The sequence below is a fragment of the Ciona robusta genome, chromosome 12, assembly GCF_009617815.1.
Source record: "Ciona robusta chromosome 12, ASM961781v2".
Lineage (NCBI taxonomy): Eukaryota > Metazoa > Chordata > Ascidiacea > Phlebobranchia > Cionidae > Ciona > Ciona robusta.
The window spans coordinates 1,765,014-1,782,325 of NC_143246.1; the positions used below are offsets into that span (position 1 = coordinate 1,765,014).

Consider the following 17,312-nt stretch of genomic DNA (forward strand, 5'->3'; position numbering starts at 1 on the left):
TTTATTTATTTTTGCATTCCCCTTTGTCAAGTTCAAAAAGATTCCTATTTTTTACTGGACCTGCCATATGACTGTACAGTTATTACTTTTCGTGTTTTAAATTACATAAAACTCAGCACGAAAATCTCTGCTATTTTATAGGTTTTACTTTTACCATACAACCTTCTTATTTTAACCACAGAAACAACACACGTACACCGTTAATCTGGCTTAATTATTACATTGCTGGTATATGTATGATGTATACCTGACCAATCTTCAACGCAAATTCATATTTTCTGATGGGCTTTGATGTGAGCTGACACAGCTGACGAAAAAAACAAACTTTAAAGTCAGTTTATTGAGAAACAAATACACACACCATTGCACCAGTGATAAACTATCAAAGTAGTCATGAGTGTTGTTGATGTAAAAGATGGCGCACCCCAAAGTTGGTTTTTTGAAGGAGTCGAAAAGTTAATGGAGATTTGGTTTTCATCATCTGCACCAGATGGACCAAAGAAAGGAGCAAATTTAATTGAAAGGTGATTAAATACTCGACACATAGGCGTCTAGTAAGTAGTGTCTGAGAATCTGGGATGAAATGCCCCCCCAGTTTTAAAAAAGGTGTCATAATATGTTTTCGCTCCAAGTTTTACATTTTAATGCAGATTTGACCTTTCTGTTAAGTATATAGCCTCTACAAACAAGCTAAGTTAAGTTAGTATTTGACACTTGAACCAATGATTCAATGAAGTTGTTTATTTTTCACACTATAAATATAACTGGATTTTAACATTAATGTCTACAGATTTTGTAAAAAAATAAAAAAAACATAACGCCTATACTATAAGGCCGTGGTTCCCAAAGTGGGCGCCGCGGCGCACTGGTGAGCCGCCGCAACTCGTCAATTGCGCCGTGAAAGCTTGCAGAAATATTCCCAATTATTGAATAGCGCTTGTCCCCTTGATTATTTAGCCTGTAGGTGCTTGAAAACAGGTTGGATATTTGCCTTTTCACATATGCCCATAAGTAAAGTATAGAAAGTTTCGAAAAATACTTTGAATGCGCGTATAGCATCGCCTCGATTTAAAAAAGTTGGAAACCACTGTAATAGGAAATATAGCATGAAATGTCACGCTTAACGCAGTTGGCTATAAGTGCGCCGCAAACATTTTTAATAGTTCAAGTGGCGCCGGATGAAAAAAAAGTTTGGGAACCACTGCTATAAGGCATGTTATAGGTGAATTGCTACATAAGTTGTAACAACTCATAAAATATTAAAGTTAAATCAGTGGCAATGTGCGGGCACGAGGTTTGTGAAACAGTGGTTTTAATATCCTACAGGTGGAAATGGGAAAATATTTTAACCCATGTTCATTGTAAGATACTTGATGAAATGAAGCATCAAGACCAGACCGCTTACATTCTAAGGTAAATAAGTTTACGAAAGGTTGATAACTTGATACTGTACAATATTAATATGTGTTTTGGGCAAGATAAAAAAATCTAGTGATTACTAATGGGGTTCCTAATTTTCAGCTGCATTATAATACACAAATGACAATAAGAAAAATCAAGCAATTGTATTGTTTTGCGTAAACTAAATATGAATTCAAAAGCATGCATGAGGTGTATGAAGCCACTGCAAGTCTGCAAAAGAATAGATAACCTCTTATAATTTATTTATAAGTCCAAATTGTGTCTTTAGTTTGAATCATATACTCCATGGCACATGGATGCCCCAATAATGGTATGAGACAGTCACAGACTTACTGTATAGTGTATGAGTGTCTAACACATGGTCTGTGGTCAGGGCAACAAACTGTTTAATGTTTAACACGCCGGTATTTGTTGATAGTGAATCAAGTCTATTCGTGTCTCGTGAAAGAATCATCTTAAAAACTTGTGGAACGACGCTCTGCTTGCAAGCATTGCCATTCATCATCCAACTTGTGCAGGATGAATGTGGTTTTGATACAGTCGCGGTAATTTATATTTATCTCAACACCAGTGTTCTGTTTCATACATATTATTTAAAGTAGGGTGGGGAAAGATGGGACACCTTTTCGTTCTATTTTCTTGTCCCATTTGGTAGTAAACAAAGAACATTCACAAATTATTAATCCGTATGCTCATAACTCCGATAGACCGTTGTTAATTCTTTAAAACTTGATCAGGATATTTGGATATTACATGCTAAAAGTGTCCCATCTTTCCCACCGTACCATATGTTTCGTACGTATTTCTATGTTTCGTTTTCATATATATATATATATATTATTATTATGTTTCATACACCTTGTGCCCGCTGACGAGTTATCATGTATGTAACTTTGTGAGTGATTAATTGATTATTTTTTTAGGATTTTTAATTTCCTTTTGCCGTTGATTAATAATTCTAACAAAGCTATTTTGGTATATATATATTTTTTTAGTTTTTCCGTCTTGTGGGTATGACATAAAAGTGTTAATTTTTAGTAACTTATCATTATTTTCAGGATTTCTTTTACTCGAGGAAAAACTTCATAAAGCCGGACAACCAACCTCACCCATATAAAACTTTTCAGGACGAAACAGTTTACTTGGATACCATACTTTCTGGTACATATATATATATACATATGTTATTAATAAAATGTAAATGTTAAGTGTTCCATTAAAATGATGAACTTAATTATCCACGAATGTTAGATAACTTGGAATTGTTTTGTTGTTCTACTGTGCATTTGTACCTTATAGGTTTTGGAACTTATGGCTTCAGTCACATGTCTGTTTCCAATTCCATGCAACTTTGTTGTTATCTATCTATATGATTGTCAGTTTCCACAATCCATTAGTAACCACAAGGCTTGAGCAATAAGCGTTAAAGGAAATGGCTTCATTAAAGACATTCGTTGCAAAATTTGTCAACACATTATAGGCAGCTCTGGTCTCTAGAACCCATTTTCCTTCAGTTAAGTAGCAGCACTGTACTATCAGATCGATTTTAATTACTATATATATATATATATATACAATCTTTTTTAAAGAAAGTGCATCTTACTGTCTTGGGCGAATGAACCGAGATTGTTGGTACCTTTACACCTTAAACCACCCGGAGAATACTTCGCTGATTGGTGTCAATCAACCAGACCAAACCTTGGAGATCCTGATGACTAATCTAAGCGAAGAGAGCATGCAAAAGTTCACACGCTGTGATGAGAAAGGCAATGTTAGAAACGCAGCTAAGTTTACTGAGGTATTTCCCATATTTTATAGTGTCAATTTTTAGTAACTTATTTAATGAAATATAAATGTTTTACAAAAAAACTGCAAAACATTATTGAATCTTAAAATGTACATATAACTTGAATTACAGCTATCTGTTTAAGTTCAAAAGACACATTCCAAAATCCTTCTCCTAAAATTTTATGTTTTCACCAAAACTTGCAATTTTACTGATTCAGAAAAAAATTAATCCCGTTTGTAATCAATACCGCCATAATGAACCTTGATTAATTGGATAAAAAAATTGGTGTGAATCTGTGCAAAACAAATTTCTTCAGACAAAAATTGAGCAAAAAATTGGTAATAATAAATACCTGAATAAAGAAACAAATGTTCCAATCTGGATTTAAATACCTACATGCTTTTGTTTGTATAAAAACATTTTCGTTTTTCACCAAAACGCCATTGGGCTATTTTGCCACAAATTTATTATACTTTTTTTAAATTTAAAATTTTTGATCAAAAGACACAACACATTATTCTAGTAACAAAAATTCTAACATAGGATAAGATTTTGTTTAAAACTTATTTTTGCTGCAATGCAATGCATAGAAAATAGTTGTGATATTAACCTTTGATATCCGATCGTTTTCTGTTCAAACAAAAGACACAGGAAACTAAAACACATGGGATTTAGTTTATCATGCATGTGTATGTTTGGTTTTGTTGTATGTATAGACTATAGATACACATTACAAAAAAATGTATCAAACCTCCTTTTTCGCTAACGTTTTCGAAAAGATAAATAAAAATTATGTTTTGTTAATTGTTTAATCTTATGTTTATCAAATCAAATTTTCATATTCACAGGATATTGGAATATCTGATATTCTACCTGGATCCAAAATAAATTCGATTCTATTTGACCCATGTGGTTACTCTATGAATGGTCTGTTGGATAAGGTAACATATTTCGTTGCTTATATCTTGAAAATAAACTGTCGGCAAAATTAAGTGAAAACAATTAAAGTTCATACACCTCATCCTCACGAGTTATCACGTGTGCAATTTTGTGGAGAATATTTTATTATCACGTGTGAACTTTGTGGTTAAAATTTTATTATGAGAGTGACAATTTTGACAACTCATTATTGAACACTGGGTTGGTGAAATTTTTCATTAATTGGCTTAAAGAAGATGCATATAGATTTCTATCTTCTAAGCAACAAATTTAACTTATCGATTCATAGTATTTGCTCTTTAATGCAGTGCAGAAAATAGGCCTGCTACTCAGGTTTGGTGTACCTTGAGTATCATAGTCAAAGAAATAACTGAATTTTACCTCTACACACAGAACCAATATTGGACGATTCATGTCACACCTGAACCAGAGTTCTCTTATGTCAGTTTTGAGACGAACGTCATCATGAAAGATTATAAGGAACTTATCGGGAAGGTTCTTAATTTGTTTCAACCACAAGTCGTGTCCATGACCTTATTTGCTAACCATGTAAGTAAAAACAAAGTGCACGAGGTGTATGTTGGTAATGAATTATGTAACTCACTTTATCCTCGCGTGGCCAGAAAAGGCCAATCTTTATAACACGGGCGTTCATGCACTATATGAGTTGCCATGTATGTCACTTTGTGGGTGAGTATTTTTGGGGGTATTTTTTTAATTTTTTTTTGTATAGCTGTCTTTAGCTGATAATTTGGACAAATCATTAGTGACCACTGGCTTGGAGCAATTGCAGTTAAGTGTCTTGCCCAAGGACTTTTTTATAGTTTTTATGTTTGTTTAATGCACATATTTTAACACCTAATTCAAATGAAAAATTTGCCCTAGAAAAAATACCAACAAATTACCCCTGCCAGTTATAACCCACGATATGTTGCAGTTTTCATGCGTTGACACAACCAGCTGGGACGACTTCTCTCATATAAAAGTGCCCGGTTATAAGAGGTTGGATCGTCAAGTTGCGCAACTACAAGACTACAGTTTGTGGTACAGCCAGCTGAAGAAGGAAATAAAAAATAATGGTGTTTAATTTTAATATCGCGTATTTTGTTGCCCTTTTTACAAGCAACGTTAAAAACTGTAGTTGTAATAATTCTGTTAAAGTTTTTTTTTTATGTTCGCTTACACATCTAACGTAGGATGGGACACCTTTTCGTTGTAAATTCTCGTCTCATTTGATAGTAAAAAGAACATTTAGAGAATTAATAAGCTGTATCCGCACGACTTACATAGACCGTTGTTAATTGTTTAAAACATGATTAGGATATTTGAATATTCGGTGCTAAAGGTGTTACATCTTCCCCCACTGTACTACATTCGGTTTTCCAAAAACATGTTTCTGATAAATTGTGATAAAAGCTTGTTTGTCTTTGAAAATCTATAATTTATGTCTTCGGATAAATAAAGCTGACAATGATGTGTTATTTTCACAACGTTTCCGACGCGCGGGTTTTATACAATGGTCGTATTTCAATTCAATACGGGTGAGATGGGTTTTACAACGTCTAATATTGGCTGTAAAAGCCTGCCTCGCTCTGTCCTGTACAAACAGTACGTAGGAGGTGTGATTAATTCAACACATTCATTTTCCAAAGTGAGGAATGTACATGCTTAATAGTAATGGATGCTGACTGCACTAAACGAGTTTTGAAGTCAACAAACGAGCGCTACAGATTTAGGCGGAAATGTTTCGCCTGTGCAGCAGTATTATTCAAGGAACTATAGAACGCTGCTCTAAGCCACAGTGGGCACTTATGTTTGACGTTTTAAGAGGGGGTACCTGGCTTGGATCACGTAGCAAAGCAAGAGCAATAGATATACACTGCATATTTTATAGACTAAAGCAGTTTGAAGATACGCTTTTAAACAGTAGCAGTTTTATGGTTATGATCAAACAGCATAAATTAAAGCAGTGGTTTTGTATTTGCTACTCCACTAGGTCAGTGTGTGTTGTATTGAACAGCAAATTTAACATAATAGCTTTCTATATGCAAAATTTCTGGCTTTCTATAATGTCCCAAGTTTTGCATGTATAAGAATATAGTAGGGTGGGGAAAGATGGGACACCTGTTTATTCTATTTTCACGTCCAATTTAGAAGTAAACAAAGAACATTCACACGATTATAAAAACGTATTCTCACAACTTCCATGGACCGTTGTTTAATTGTTTCAAACACGTTCAGGACGTTTGGAAGTTTTGTGCTAATTAAACAGTGTCCCGTCTTCCCCCACCCCATTATACTTATTAACGCAGTTGCAACAGCCTAGCCTTAGATATTGTATTTAGTTTGCCACTGAGTGGGCGTGCGGTTTTTAAAGAGGCTTTTATGCTCCGTAATTTAATGACGATGAACGCCTTGGAATATTTACTTTTGCAACATATATGTATACCAACGGCTTTTAACCTTTCCTACATTTCTATATATTTAAAAAAACACATTAAAGGGCAAAATTACAGCCTTTTTTATTAAATATTGTAGCACAAAGCGTACCTATACAACAGGTTAAGAACTACAAACCATAGCTATATACACGTTACCGAATTTCCGTTTCTTTTCGTGGCAAACTGCTATAAAGGCAGGGTTTTTTAACTGTTTTCCGAAGCACCAAATTGCTAATTAACAATAAAATAAACTAGTTTTCGTGTTTTTATGTAAAATACTACAATCTAAGTTTGCTATTATTTTAAATAAACGCTATGCTATAATATAGTAGGGTGGGGAAGACGGGACACCTTTAGCGCATAATATCCAAATATCCTAAACGTGTTTTAAAGCATTAACAACGGTTTATAGGAGTCGTGAGGATGCGGTTTTACAATCCTTTGAATGTTATTTGTTTACTACCAACAGGGACCAGAAAATAAAAAAAATGGTTCTATGAAAATTGGTCCCATCTTACCCCACCCTGCTAGTACTATACTACTTTTAACTAACTTTTTGCAGCGTAAAACTGCTGTGCTAGCAAGCAGTCATATTAAAAATAAACAATAATTGCTGGTTCGATAAGGCCTACAACCTACATATTTGTACTATATTACGTCACAAGCCAACAGATCACATCCAAATGGAAACAGTTAATGCTCGGAGTTTAAAAGACCTTGCTGTTAATTTCTCAATAATAGTTCTGATGTTGGTTCTGCTTTACTTGGCCGTGAACCTGTTTGATTGAATGAATGAATATGGAACTAAATCAACTGAACGAAAAACAGTTATCGGTATCCATAATTTGTTTGCCTGCTTTTTTCACTTGTTTAGTGCATATATGTATATGGTATAATAATGTGTATTAAAACAAATTATATTAAACTGTTTATATATATTTAGATATGTTGACTTTAAAATGAAAAAGCAACTACGTCATTTAAATGAAATCTCCAGTTTTTACTGCCTTTTTATTACTTTAGAATAAAATTCAATCATTTTAGTATTACATTCATTTTAGGTGTTAAAACTGCAAAAATACGTTTCTATATATTTTCAAGTATTTCATTCTTAAACTGCAGAAAATTTGTATAACAATTTTACTGTAAAATACTGCATGCCCAACATTGCTTTTACGTGTAAAAAAAACAGTTTTATTTCCGTGTGTAAAAAACTGCTATATATAATAACAGCTGTGTTTTCATTGTTCGTTTTTTTTATAGAGCGAGATAACCATATTTTTGTGCCTCGCCTTTAAAACGAGGTTAATTCTACCTAAAAATTTAATATTTAATAAAAGTTATGACATTTTTTTTGCATGCGTTATTGTATAAAATTATTTATATGTGACACAAAACGAGTTTTATTCATCTTTTCAAGTATATAGTATACGAAATGTAGCTACATTTAATTACAACAACAAAGAAAAGGGCAATTTAGCTGTAAGACAACAGTTGTTAAAATAAACACGCTGGGGGTAAAAACTGCTGGGTAAAAGTGCGAAATAAAATTGTGGCTGCTAAATTTACAGTTTAAAACGATCCAGATATGCAGTTATCTTAAATATTCATTATAATAACACAGTGTATACTATGTTAATACAAGAAGCAGAGTACAATATAAAAATGCACGCTGAATAAATATAGGCCAATATAGCCAATTCTTGTTTTGTTTATACAGTATAGATGTCGCGTAGGACTGAAATAATATAAATTGCGCCTTTTGTTCATTAGCGCCTGGATATTTTGACTACGATGTCATACAAACCTATGCAGCTGCTGGCAGCTCTATAGTAAACCAGTCCCAGTGGGACATCTGGTACATAAGTATGAGACAAATGCAATTTCGGTTTGCAGAGCTCAGGCGACCACAGTGTAGTTTGGACAGGGCGAGTTTTAGCCGGAACGCTGCTCTGAAAGTTAGATAAATATAATAAGGTGGGGAAAATGGGATACCTTTTCATTATATTGTCTTGTTACATTTGTAGTAAACAAAGGACATTCAAAGAATTATAAAACCGTATCCTCTCGACTTCCACACGACCGGAATATTTGGTTATTATTTTCTAAAGGTGTCCCATCTTCCCCCACCCTACTATATTTTAAGCGTGCTAAACGAGTTTTCATTAGTTTATGCAAGAAATTTTAAACCCACAACTTCAGTCATGAGTCTTAACAGTAATACATGGATAAGATATTAATTAATCTTTAACCGCTTATCTGGTATGAAAAACGCAGTATATTTCCGACGTTTCGTTTGCTTTCTGGCAATATGAAAGAACCCATTGTTTTACAAAATAAACAGAAAAGCCGCTAAAAGATTAATTACAATATTCCTGGTAGCAGAAGTAACAGAATATAAGATATTAATATTTAGCAACAGTCCAGGACGATATTTGAGACACATAACCGGATAATATTTTATAAACAGGATGCAATAAATAAAAAGAAATTCATCCGTTTTAAAACTATATTAAAATTCGTTTTAGTTCCTGGATACGGCACACAATGTAAATGACATCTAGGTATTAATAAATGAAACAGCTTAATTTAGTTTTACGATATAAGTGTTTTTTTGTTCAGTAGTTGAGTCGGACTTTGCGTAATATAAAATATCCTTTGGTTGCAAAACGAACGCTTAAACTGCTAGGTAACTATAGGCCAAAGCTTCGGTTGTAGCATAGATTAAAAATTGCAATTACGTATTTATCGATGTTTCAACACTTTGACATAAATACAAACGATTGCGCAACGTATCCCTTCCTTCTAAATTTACCTTCCCTTTTATTATATATTAGCAAGTGGCAATTTGGCTATACAGCAAAGCCGGTAATCCTCCAGATTTTCTCATGGGCGTCAGTGCGTCACACATACCGCGCGAGAAAAGATAATTCTCCTGTGACGTCATCAAATTCCTTGTGAAGAAAAACAGCCAAGCGTGACCCGCGCGAATTCAGTGGAGCGATACAGCCGGGCGAAGAAACGCAAGAGTTCGCGCTTTCTTCAGCGACAGTACGTCGGCAAATACTAGGTTTTAAGGCGTGGTTCTTGCCAAGCGTCGAGTGCTGCCTACAGGGTAAAACAAACGGCTGTTTAAACTGTTAGACGAGTCGCTGTCTTGCGGCTTGTGGGTGTGCAATTCTATATGCAAGGTGTTACGGTTCGTAGGATAGGGCACTACAGAAAGCAGTGGAATAGTAAAGCGTTTTGCGCTGTTGCAGTAGTACCAAGTATTGAGAAAAATCTGTTCTGGTAAAAAAACACATTTTTGATGGTTCTAGTTAACGTAATGATTTCGGCTTAAAAATATATTTTGGATTATTTGTTGCCTATGAAGTATAACTTTTACTTGAGTCTATTATTTTACTACGAACAATACGTCTGGGGCGGTATAGTGTGAGAAAGGGATTTAGTTTATATTTAGGCCACAGTATTGAGTGGGTGGCTGTATGGAACGGCTGACGAATCTGTAAGGAATTTAAAATCAAAAGCGCCCTTATGCCCTCGGGCGAACTGCGTGGGATTCTATTCGCGGCAATTCAGCGGTCGCTGTAAAAGCATTTTGAAATCAGATAAACCTTTTGATACTGTCTTGCTTGTAGCGTGATTTAATACCGGCGCTTTAAACTTTTGCACTCGTATTGCGGACTATTTTATATGTTATAGTCGGGAGGGGAATATGAGACAGCTTTAGCATGTAATAACGAAATATCCTGATCGTGTTTTAAACAATTAACAATGGTTTATGGGAGTCGTGAGGATATTGTTGTATAATTCTTTAAATGTACTTTTGTTTTCTACTAAATGGGACAAGAAAATAGAGTTATAAGATGTCCCATCTCCTCCCACCATACTGTATGTTATAGACTTAAGGGTGTGTTACAGTAGCAAATACCTAATTGATTGACGGTCTTTCTGTTAAAATTATTCATAAATCAGATCGCACTCGTGCAGTGTGGATGCTCATTAAATCGTATGTTGTAAAATTTGTAGATGTGTCAGATAACGCAGTATTTTTATTTTGATGTAATTACAATATATAGGTACAACGTCCAAGTAGTATCCAAGTGAGATTTTTGGCACTAATGTTTTATTTATTGTTAAAATAGTAGGTTGGGGCAAGATGAAACATGTTTTCGTTCTCGTTTATCCTTCTATTTTGTAGTAAACCAAGTGTATTTACAGAAGTGACGATATTCTCACGATTCTAAAATAACGGTGTTAACACGGTTAGGAAATATGGGATATTATCTGCTAATGGTATCCATCTTACCCCACAGTACTTTACTATTAGGTGTATACGGTGTTTTATGATGGACATTTTCATTTGAACTTCAGCCTTATTTTACAGATAATATAAATACCACGCTTAATTGTCGTTTACGAGATATCATTAAAAGGTTGTTACCACACGTCCAGCGCGTGGGTCAGACTGCGTAAAAGGAATGTAATGGCCGCTCGCGACCAGACTGACACGTATGAATTCACCTGTAAAACCCTTACCGTAACACGTTGTACACTGTTAGTGGTTACGCATTCCACGTATTTTATTGTCCGTTTTTCAAGAAAAAAGTGTATGCTTTATACTAGCGTGTATAAGATGTGTGAAAAATGCGCTTTAGTAATCGAGTTTAAGTTGTGCTAAATCCGAATAATTAAAACATTGAAGAGAATGGAATTAGCAGCAAAACTAGATTTAGTGCTCGCCACTAAAGTTTGCAAATTATTACAGACTAACAGTTCAAGATTAGAGGTTTATAGCTCCACTGAATGCGTCGAGTTGCAGCAGGTTAAACGAAAATGTTGTGAATAACGGGTATCGTCTATGATAAATAAACGACCACGAAATGGGCATGTCGTTCCGCAGCAGTGACCAGCAATCACCATATTACATCATATTTATGAGGTGTACATCCGCCAACGTGAATCACGTTCCATATACTCATAGGTTAGAGTCTAAACTGCATTCAATCATAGCTTGGGCAGTTTAACCAACTTTTTGCCACAGCTTTAAAAGACTGACTTGTCCTTTGGCAAATATTTGCATTCACCTGGTTGTCTTCGAAACCGTATTATGAATAACGGGATATTGTATAGCAAGCATACCTATGGCTAAAAGACAACGCGTCGAAGTAAACACTTACCAAGTCGAGTTGAATGAGTTATACCGAAATAGCGACAAATATTTGCAGATTGGTTTAAGCAGGCGTGTTTCTAACAGATAATAAAATTCCATGTCCGTAAAATTCATAAATTGACTGAGTTTCAAAATCAATTCTATTTTTAGATTCCGTAAACTATGTGGGTTTGGCGTTCAATGTATCCTGCTTAGATAGAATCATATATTTTCTTTTGGTTCGTTTTGGCGTTAATTATATTGTTCGGTAGTATCGGGTCAATTGGGTGTAATATTATGAAATACGAAACCTAATCGACAGTTTCCTTTTACTCGAGTGTACACTTAGATCTCGTTTATTGTTGCCACAGTGCGTATCGTATTGGGCCGCTGTGAGGCGGAAGCTTGTTCAGCGCGCTTCTTCCTTTCGAGTTTGAATCACTCTGGTTGGGACGTTCGTCACATCTGCTTCGGTTTCAGATAAGAGCTCAGTTTGCATCGGCACGTCAGTCAGTCAGTGAATTGGTTCGCGCTTATATATATACTGTAGGATAGAACCAAGCAAATGTATTGTATTAAAAGCCTATCCAAGTTTAATCTGCTGGTTGTTAATCAGTCACACGCATCGACGCATGAGTTTAGTTAAGTTTTCAGCACGTACCGCAAGCACTCGCACGCTTCCCCCCTTGCTTGATACAGACATCTTAAAACAAGTTTGAATTTTGTGTGGGCGCAATATTTATTAATAAGTTATACCTACCGACACCGCAGGTTTTGTATTTATGTTGAGCGAAAAAAACAGGTTATTTCCTGGCGTAACATGTACGTAGTAGTAATAACACGTATTTTTGTGTCGGTACAGTGGCCACAGTTTCACTTAACTGTAGTGTAACCTGAACAGCGGGATATTTAAGCTGCTTAATTCATTTTGGAAATTTTGGAAAATATCAACTTAAAAAATGTCAATTTCTTTACAGCCAAATATTATAGTTGTTTTAATTCTACTAGTTTTGTAAATAAATATCAACACTCAAGATGGTTTGGAAGCAATCTCTTCTCGGCTGCTTTGGAAACATGGGCCTATGTGTCCTCGCATGCTGTGCCTGCCCACTCGCTATTGGTAAAAACGCCGAAGCGGTCGGTGAACCGAACTCAGTCCTGTGGGTGATTTCTGTCTCATATGCGCCCTGTATTGCCGGAGCCCTTCTCAGAGGACTGATCAGGAAAAAGAAGGTATAATTACACCGTAGTATATAATACCGTGTGGTTAGGCGGGACACCTTTAGTGTATAACATCCAAAAACCCTAATTGCGTTTTAAACAATCAACAACCGTGTATACAGTTTTATAATTCCTTGAAAGTTCTTTGTTTCCTACCAAATAGGACGATAAAATAGAATGAAAAGGTGTCCCATCTCCCCCCCTACTACATTATTCGAATTGACTGTTACCCTTTACCATGCGTATACAGATTATTATCTCGTAATAAGTATTGCTACACACTGGTTACACTGCGTACAAAAGCGGCCTTGGATAATGGGCCAAATCGGCACTAAATCCCTGGTCTTTGACAAGGACCTCATTCATATAGATCTAAGTATTGGTATTAACATCCGCTAAGTGTTGGGTGTAGCCGGGTATTCTTTGTCCGCAAATGACAATACAATAAAACAATGCTAGTTTTACGGTTTGCGTAACGCATTTATAAATCGGGTATACCAGCTAAGCAATCGTAAATTTGCATGTTACATTCACTATATAGTAGGGTGGGGAAGATGGGACACCTTTTCATTCTATTTTCGCGTACCATTTGGTAGTAAACAAAAAACGTTTAAGGAATTATAAAATTATATCCCCACAACTTATGTAGACCGTTATTGCTGCGGACGTGTGTTTTCTAATTTACTTGATCATTCAATGTTAATTCGGACAAACCTAGAGGAAGTTTTGATCCTAACGTCAATCATACACGTTTGTACGTACGGTTATGTCATAGTTATATTCATCGTATACACGCTGTACAATGCAGCCAGCATCCACTTGCCGAGAATTGCTCACTTTAAACGTTTTCAAGCGTCTTTATTGTCACATTACTGATAACATATGTCGAGCTTCGATAAAAGAAATCTCGACTGTTTTCCGGGAAATTTGCACATCCTTTCGTCTCTCTGTTTGCGACTGCGAACACGTCATTTATAATTAGAACCCCAGATTTCTGCTTCACAATAGGTGCTTGTTACGTGTATAATATCGTAAACAAGCGCCTTACAAAGTGGTGATTTACTGCTAAACACACGAGACGTCTAAAACGTTGCCGCGTTCGCAGAACATATTGTTATTATAGACAAACGATAATTTGTAAAGACCCATGATATTTTAATTTTACATTTGATAAAAATGGTGATTTTACACATTGGATAGGACATATGAAACTGCTGCTGCTTCTACAATACATATAGTAGGAACGGATGGGACATCTTTAGCAAATATAGTAGGGTGGGGGAAGATGGGACACTTTTAGCACATAATATCCAAATATCCTGATCGTGTTTTAAACAATTACCAACGGTGCATGGGAGTTATGAACATACAGTTTTATAATTCTTTGAATGTTTTTTGCTTACTACCAAATTGGAAGAGAAATTGGAATGAACAGGTGTCCCATCTTCCCCCACCCTACTATTTTATCTAAATATCCTGATCGCGTTTAAATCATTTACTACGGTCTATGGTAGTCGTGAGGGTACAGTTCTATAACTCTGTAAATGTTCTTTGTTCACCGCTAAATAAGACGAGAAAATATGATTAAAAAGTGTCCCATTTTCGCCCACCCCACTGTTTATTATGTAAGTACAGGCAAAAATTCAATTGTTAAAAGCTGAGATTTTTCAATTTTACATTTGGTACAATTGATTTAAACACGCTAGAGCTGACTTGTTTATCGCCACCGTTTAGCCCCTCCATAAAACTAATGAACCAAACCCTTGCTTTCATATACTTGAAGTGGAACTAAATTATGTTTATTTTAAGACTTGTAATGTCGAGTATGTTTTATGACAATAGTTAAATGCAGTTTTACTGGGGAATTATTTAATAAACGGTGACAATAACTGCATATGTTTGCTGACGTGTAGGTGTTTGGCGCCAACACTCAAAAATATTAAGGTTAATACTCTTTGAATTATAGGGGTAAAAAGTACATGTTTTCATTCTCTTTTCTGGTTGCATTTGTAAACAAAAAGCATGTACAGAAAATATAACTATAACTCCGCGACTCTAAAAGAACTTTGTTATTAATTGTTTAAACGCGATCAGGAAATGCCCAATCCTACCCCAAAGTAGCCTAATATACGTCCAATCTTTGCATACCGGAAAATTTTACAACAGATTTTTTTCTCAGGGCATTGAAGGGTCGTTCTGGGTGGATTGCCTGCTATGGTGTTGCGTCCCATGCCTTGCAATTGTACAAGAATCCGTTGAAACTGGTAGCATGGACTACCTGCAACAACCAGAGATGCAAGCCATGCAAAGAGAAGTCACAAATACATAAACTGACCTAAAAAAACTCGGCTGCTGAATTGAAGAAGCCATTATGTATACCCGAACTTATAACCCATATTGTGCAAAATCCATCGCCTTGAAAACTGATTGCAAATGAGCTTTGGTTCAAAAGTTGTCCTTGTATATTAACATATTGTTACTTGCTACCGCGTGTGCCTTACACCAGTTGAAAATCTCCTACTAGCTTTTTGCTTTAATAACAGAGTTATATATTTTTATCAGCGCTTTTAGCTTTATTTTCACCTTACCGGAAAATGCACAATCTACACAACTGGACATAATACACTGCAACTACATTAACAATATGTGTATTTACTAAATTCACCAATGTTTCGAAATAAAACACCGGTACCAACTTGATTTTATGGTAATTTGTATAAATATTATTATGATGCAATAATCGTCATAAAACCTATACAGTAGTGCGAGGGAAGACGGGACACCTTTTAACTCTATTTTCTTGTCCCATTAAGTAAAGAAAGAACATACCGTATCCTCATGACTCCCATAGACGGTTGTTAATAGTTTAATGCGTCTCGTCTTTCCCACCCTACTATAACACTCGAACGATTCAGTGATGAAGTCGCTAGATTTACTATTTTTCCTCTGTAAACGACTGTAGCAGCCCTTTTCATAATGGGTTAGGTCCCTTCTGGCCAAAGGTGCTGGAGTTTGGGTCAGAGTTCACCCATAACTCTGGCAGTTTACTTTATCAAGTAAGTTGCATAGACTACAAAAGTATCACCATTTTCATTTCAAATTTAAACACTCGGTACAATATTTTCAAAAACAGGAGTGAATTAACTTATGGAAGGGTGGGGAAGATGGGACACGTTTTCGTTGTATTTTATCGTCACATTTGGTAGTAAATAACAAAGAATATAAATATTACTTATCGTTGTTTATTGTTTAAAACATCATGAGGAAACATGGGTTTTAACCCACAGTATATACTATCAACATAGAGATTTAAAAAATAAAAACTTGCGCGCGTATTTTTCTGTATAGTAGAGCGCAGAATAACTTAGCTGTTTTGAAGTGTTTTTATTCAGTTCAAAAATATAATAGAATTATTTCCGATCGGAAATCAATACACAGCTGTCACGATTTCCTTTTGTTATAAGCTGTACTATACTGTCGTATCTACCGACTATGTATGTGCAATTATGGACGTTTATTTGCAATATATGGTACTGTGGGGTAAGATAGGACATCTTTAGTACACAATATCCAATTAATATTATCCTGACCGTGTTTTAAACGATTAACAATGGTCTATGCCTATGGGGATTCGCAAAGATATGGTTATATATTTGTTTGAATATTCTCTGTTTAGTACCAAATATATAAAGAAAATAAAATGAAAAAGTGTCCCATCTTTCCTCACCCTACTATACAGTTCTTTAAATGTTCTTTGTTTACTACCAAAAGGAACCGAAAACTAGAATGAAAAGATGTCCCATTTACCTCCACCCTACTATGTATTGTGGCCAACGTGGGCCAATTTGTACCAACATAGCGGTATCTTACTGGGGCTGTCCAATTTGGCTCGTCGCTGCTACCATTACAGGTGTACATGTGTTCTTGGGCAGGAAACCTAATGGCAGTTGCTTCAACCCAGTGGTCACTAATGGGTAGCCAGCCATACATAAAAAATGAAAAAATTTCCAAAAACAACTACCTATACGTCCTACAAAGTAACATACGTGATAAGTCGTAGGCTGGAACGAGGTGTATTAATACCCGTTTTCCGTTACGCGAGGATAAATAGGTTACATTCATTCAAAAATGACAGCCATTGGGATGGTGCGTCACCTATATAACTTTTTATGAGCTTCTAACCGTCTATACAAACAGGACTTGACAGGCATCGATGTGTACCCAGAGCCTTCTTAAAATTGTATGTAAAACAGACAGCAAGGCATATAAAACTGTGAGATGAGAAATATGCCGTAAGGATACGGTTTTATAACTCGCCAATATATTCTGTGTTTACAACTAAATA

At 35.4% G+C, this 17,312-nt stretch overlaps 2 protein-coding genes across 2 annotated transcripts; both read left to right on the top strand.

Annotated features, from left to right (window-relative positions):
* The first annotated feature begins 160 nt into the window (after positions 1-160).
* LOC149726352 (S-adenosylmethionine decarboxylase proenzyme-like) lies at positions 161-5,629 on the top strand. The gene is made up of 8 exons (XM_089889838.1): positions 161-524; positions 1,327-1,413; positions 1,841-1,967; positions 2,481-2,583; positions 3,012-3,220; positions 4,060-4,152; positions 4,544-4,699; positions 5,088-5,629. The coding sequence occupies exons 1-8, from the start codon at positions 394-396 to the stop codon at positions 5,235-5,237; spliced, it is 1,056 nt and encodes a 351-aa protein (XP_089745964.1). The 5' UTR covers positions 161-393; the 3' UTR covers positions 5,238-5,629.
* Positions 5,630-12,697: 7,068 nt separating this feature from the next.
* LOC149726353 (uncharacterized) lies at positions 12,698-15,667 on the top strand. The gene is made up of 2 exons (XM_089889848.1): positions 12,698-12,979; positions 15,147-15,667. The coding sequence occupies exons 1-2, from the start codon at positions 12,782-12,784 to the stop codon at positions 15,294-15,296; spliced, it is 348 nt and encodes a 115-aa protein (XP_089745974.1). The 5' UTR covers positions 12,698-12,781; the 3' UTR covers positions 15,297-15,667.
* The last annotated feature ends 1,645 nt before the right edge of the window (positions 15,668-17,312 follow it).

Coding starts and splice junctions, on each gene's coding strand:
- LOC149726352 (XM_089889838.1), top strand. CDS start 394: ATGAGTGTTGTTGATGTAAAAGATGGCGCACCCCAAAGTTGGTTTTTT. Junction 1,414..1,840: donor CAGACCGCTTACATTCTAAG/GTAAATAAGTTT, acceptor ATTTGTTGATAG/TGAATCAAGTCTATTCGTGT. Junction 1,968..2,480: donor GTGGTTTTGATACAGTCGCG/GTAATTTATATT, acceptor CATTATTTTCAG/GATTTCTTTTACTCGAGGAA.
- LOC149726353 (XM_089889848.1), top strand. CDS start 12,782: ATGGTTTGGAAGCAATCTCTTCTCGGCTGCTTTGGAAACATGGGCCTA. Junction 12,980..15,146: donor GACTGATCAGGAAAAAGAAG/GTATAATTACAC, acceptor TTTTTTTCTCAG/GGCATTGAAGGGTCGTTCTG.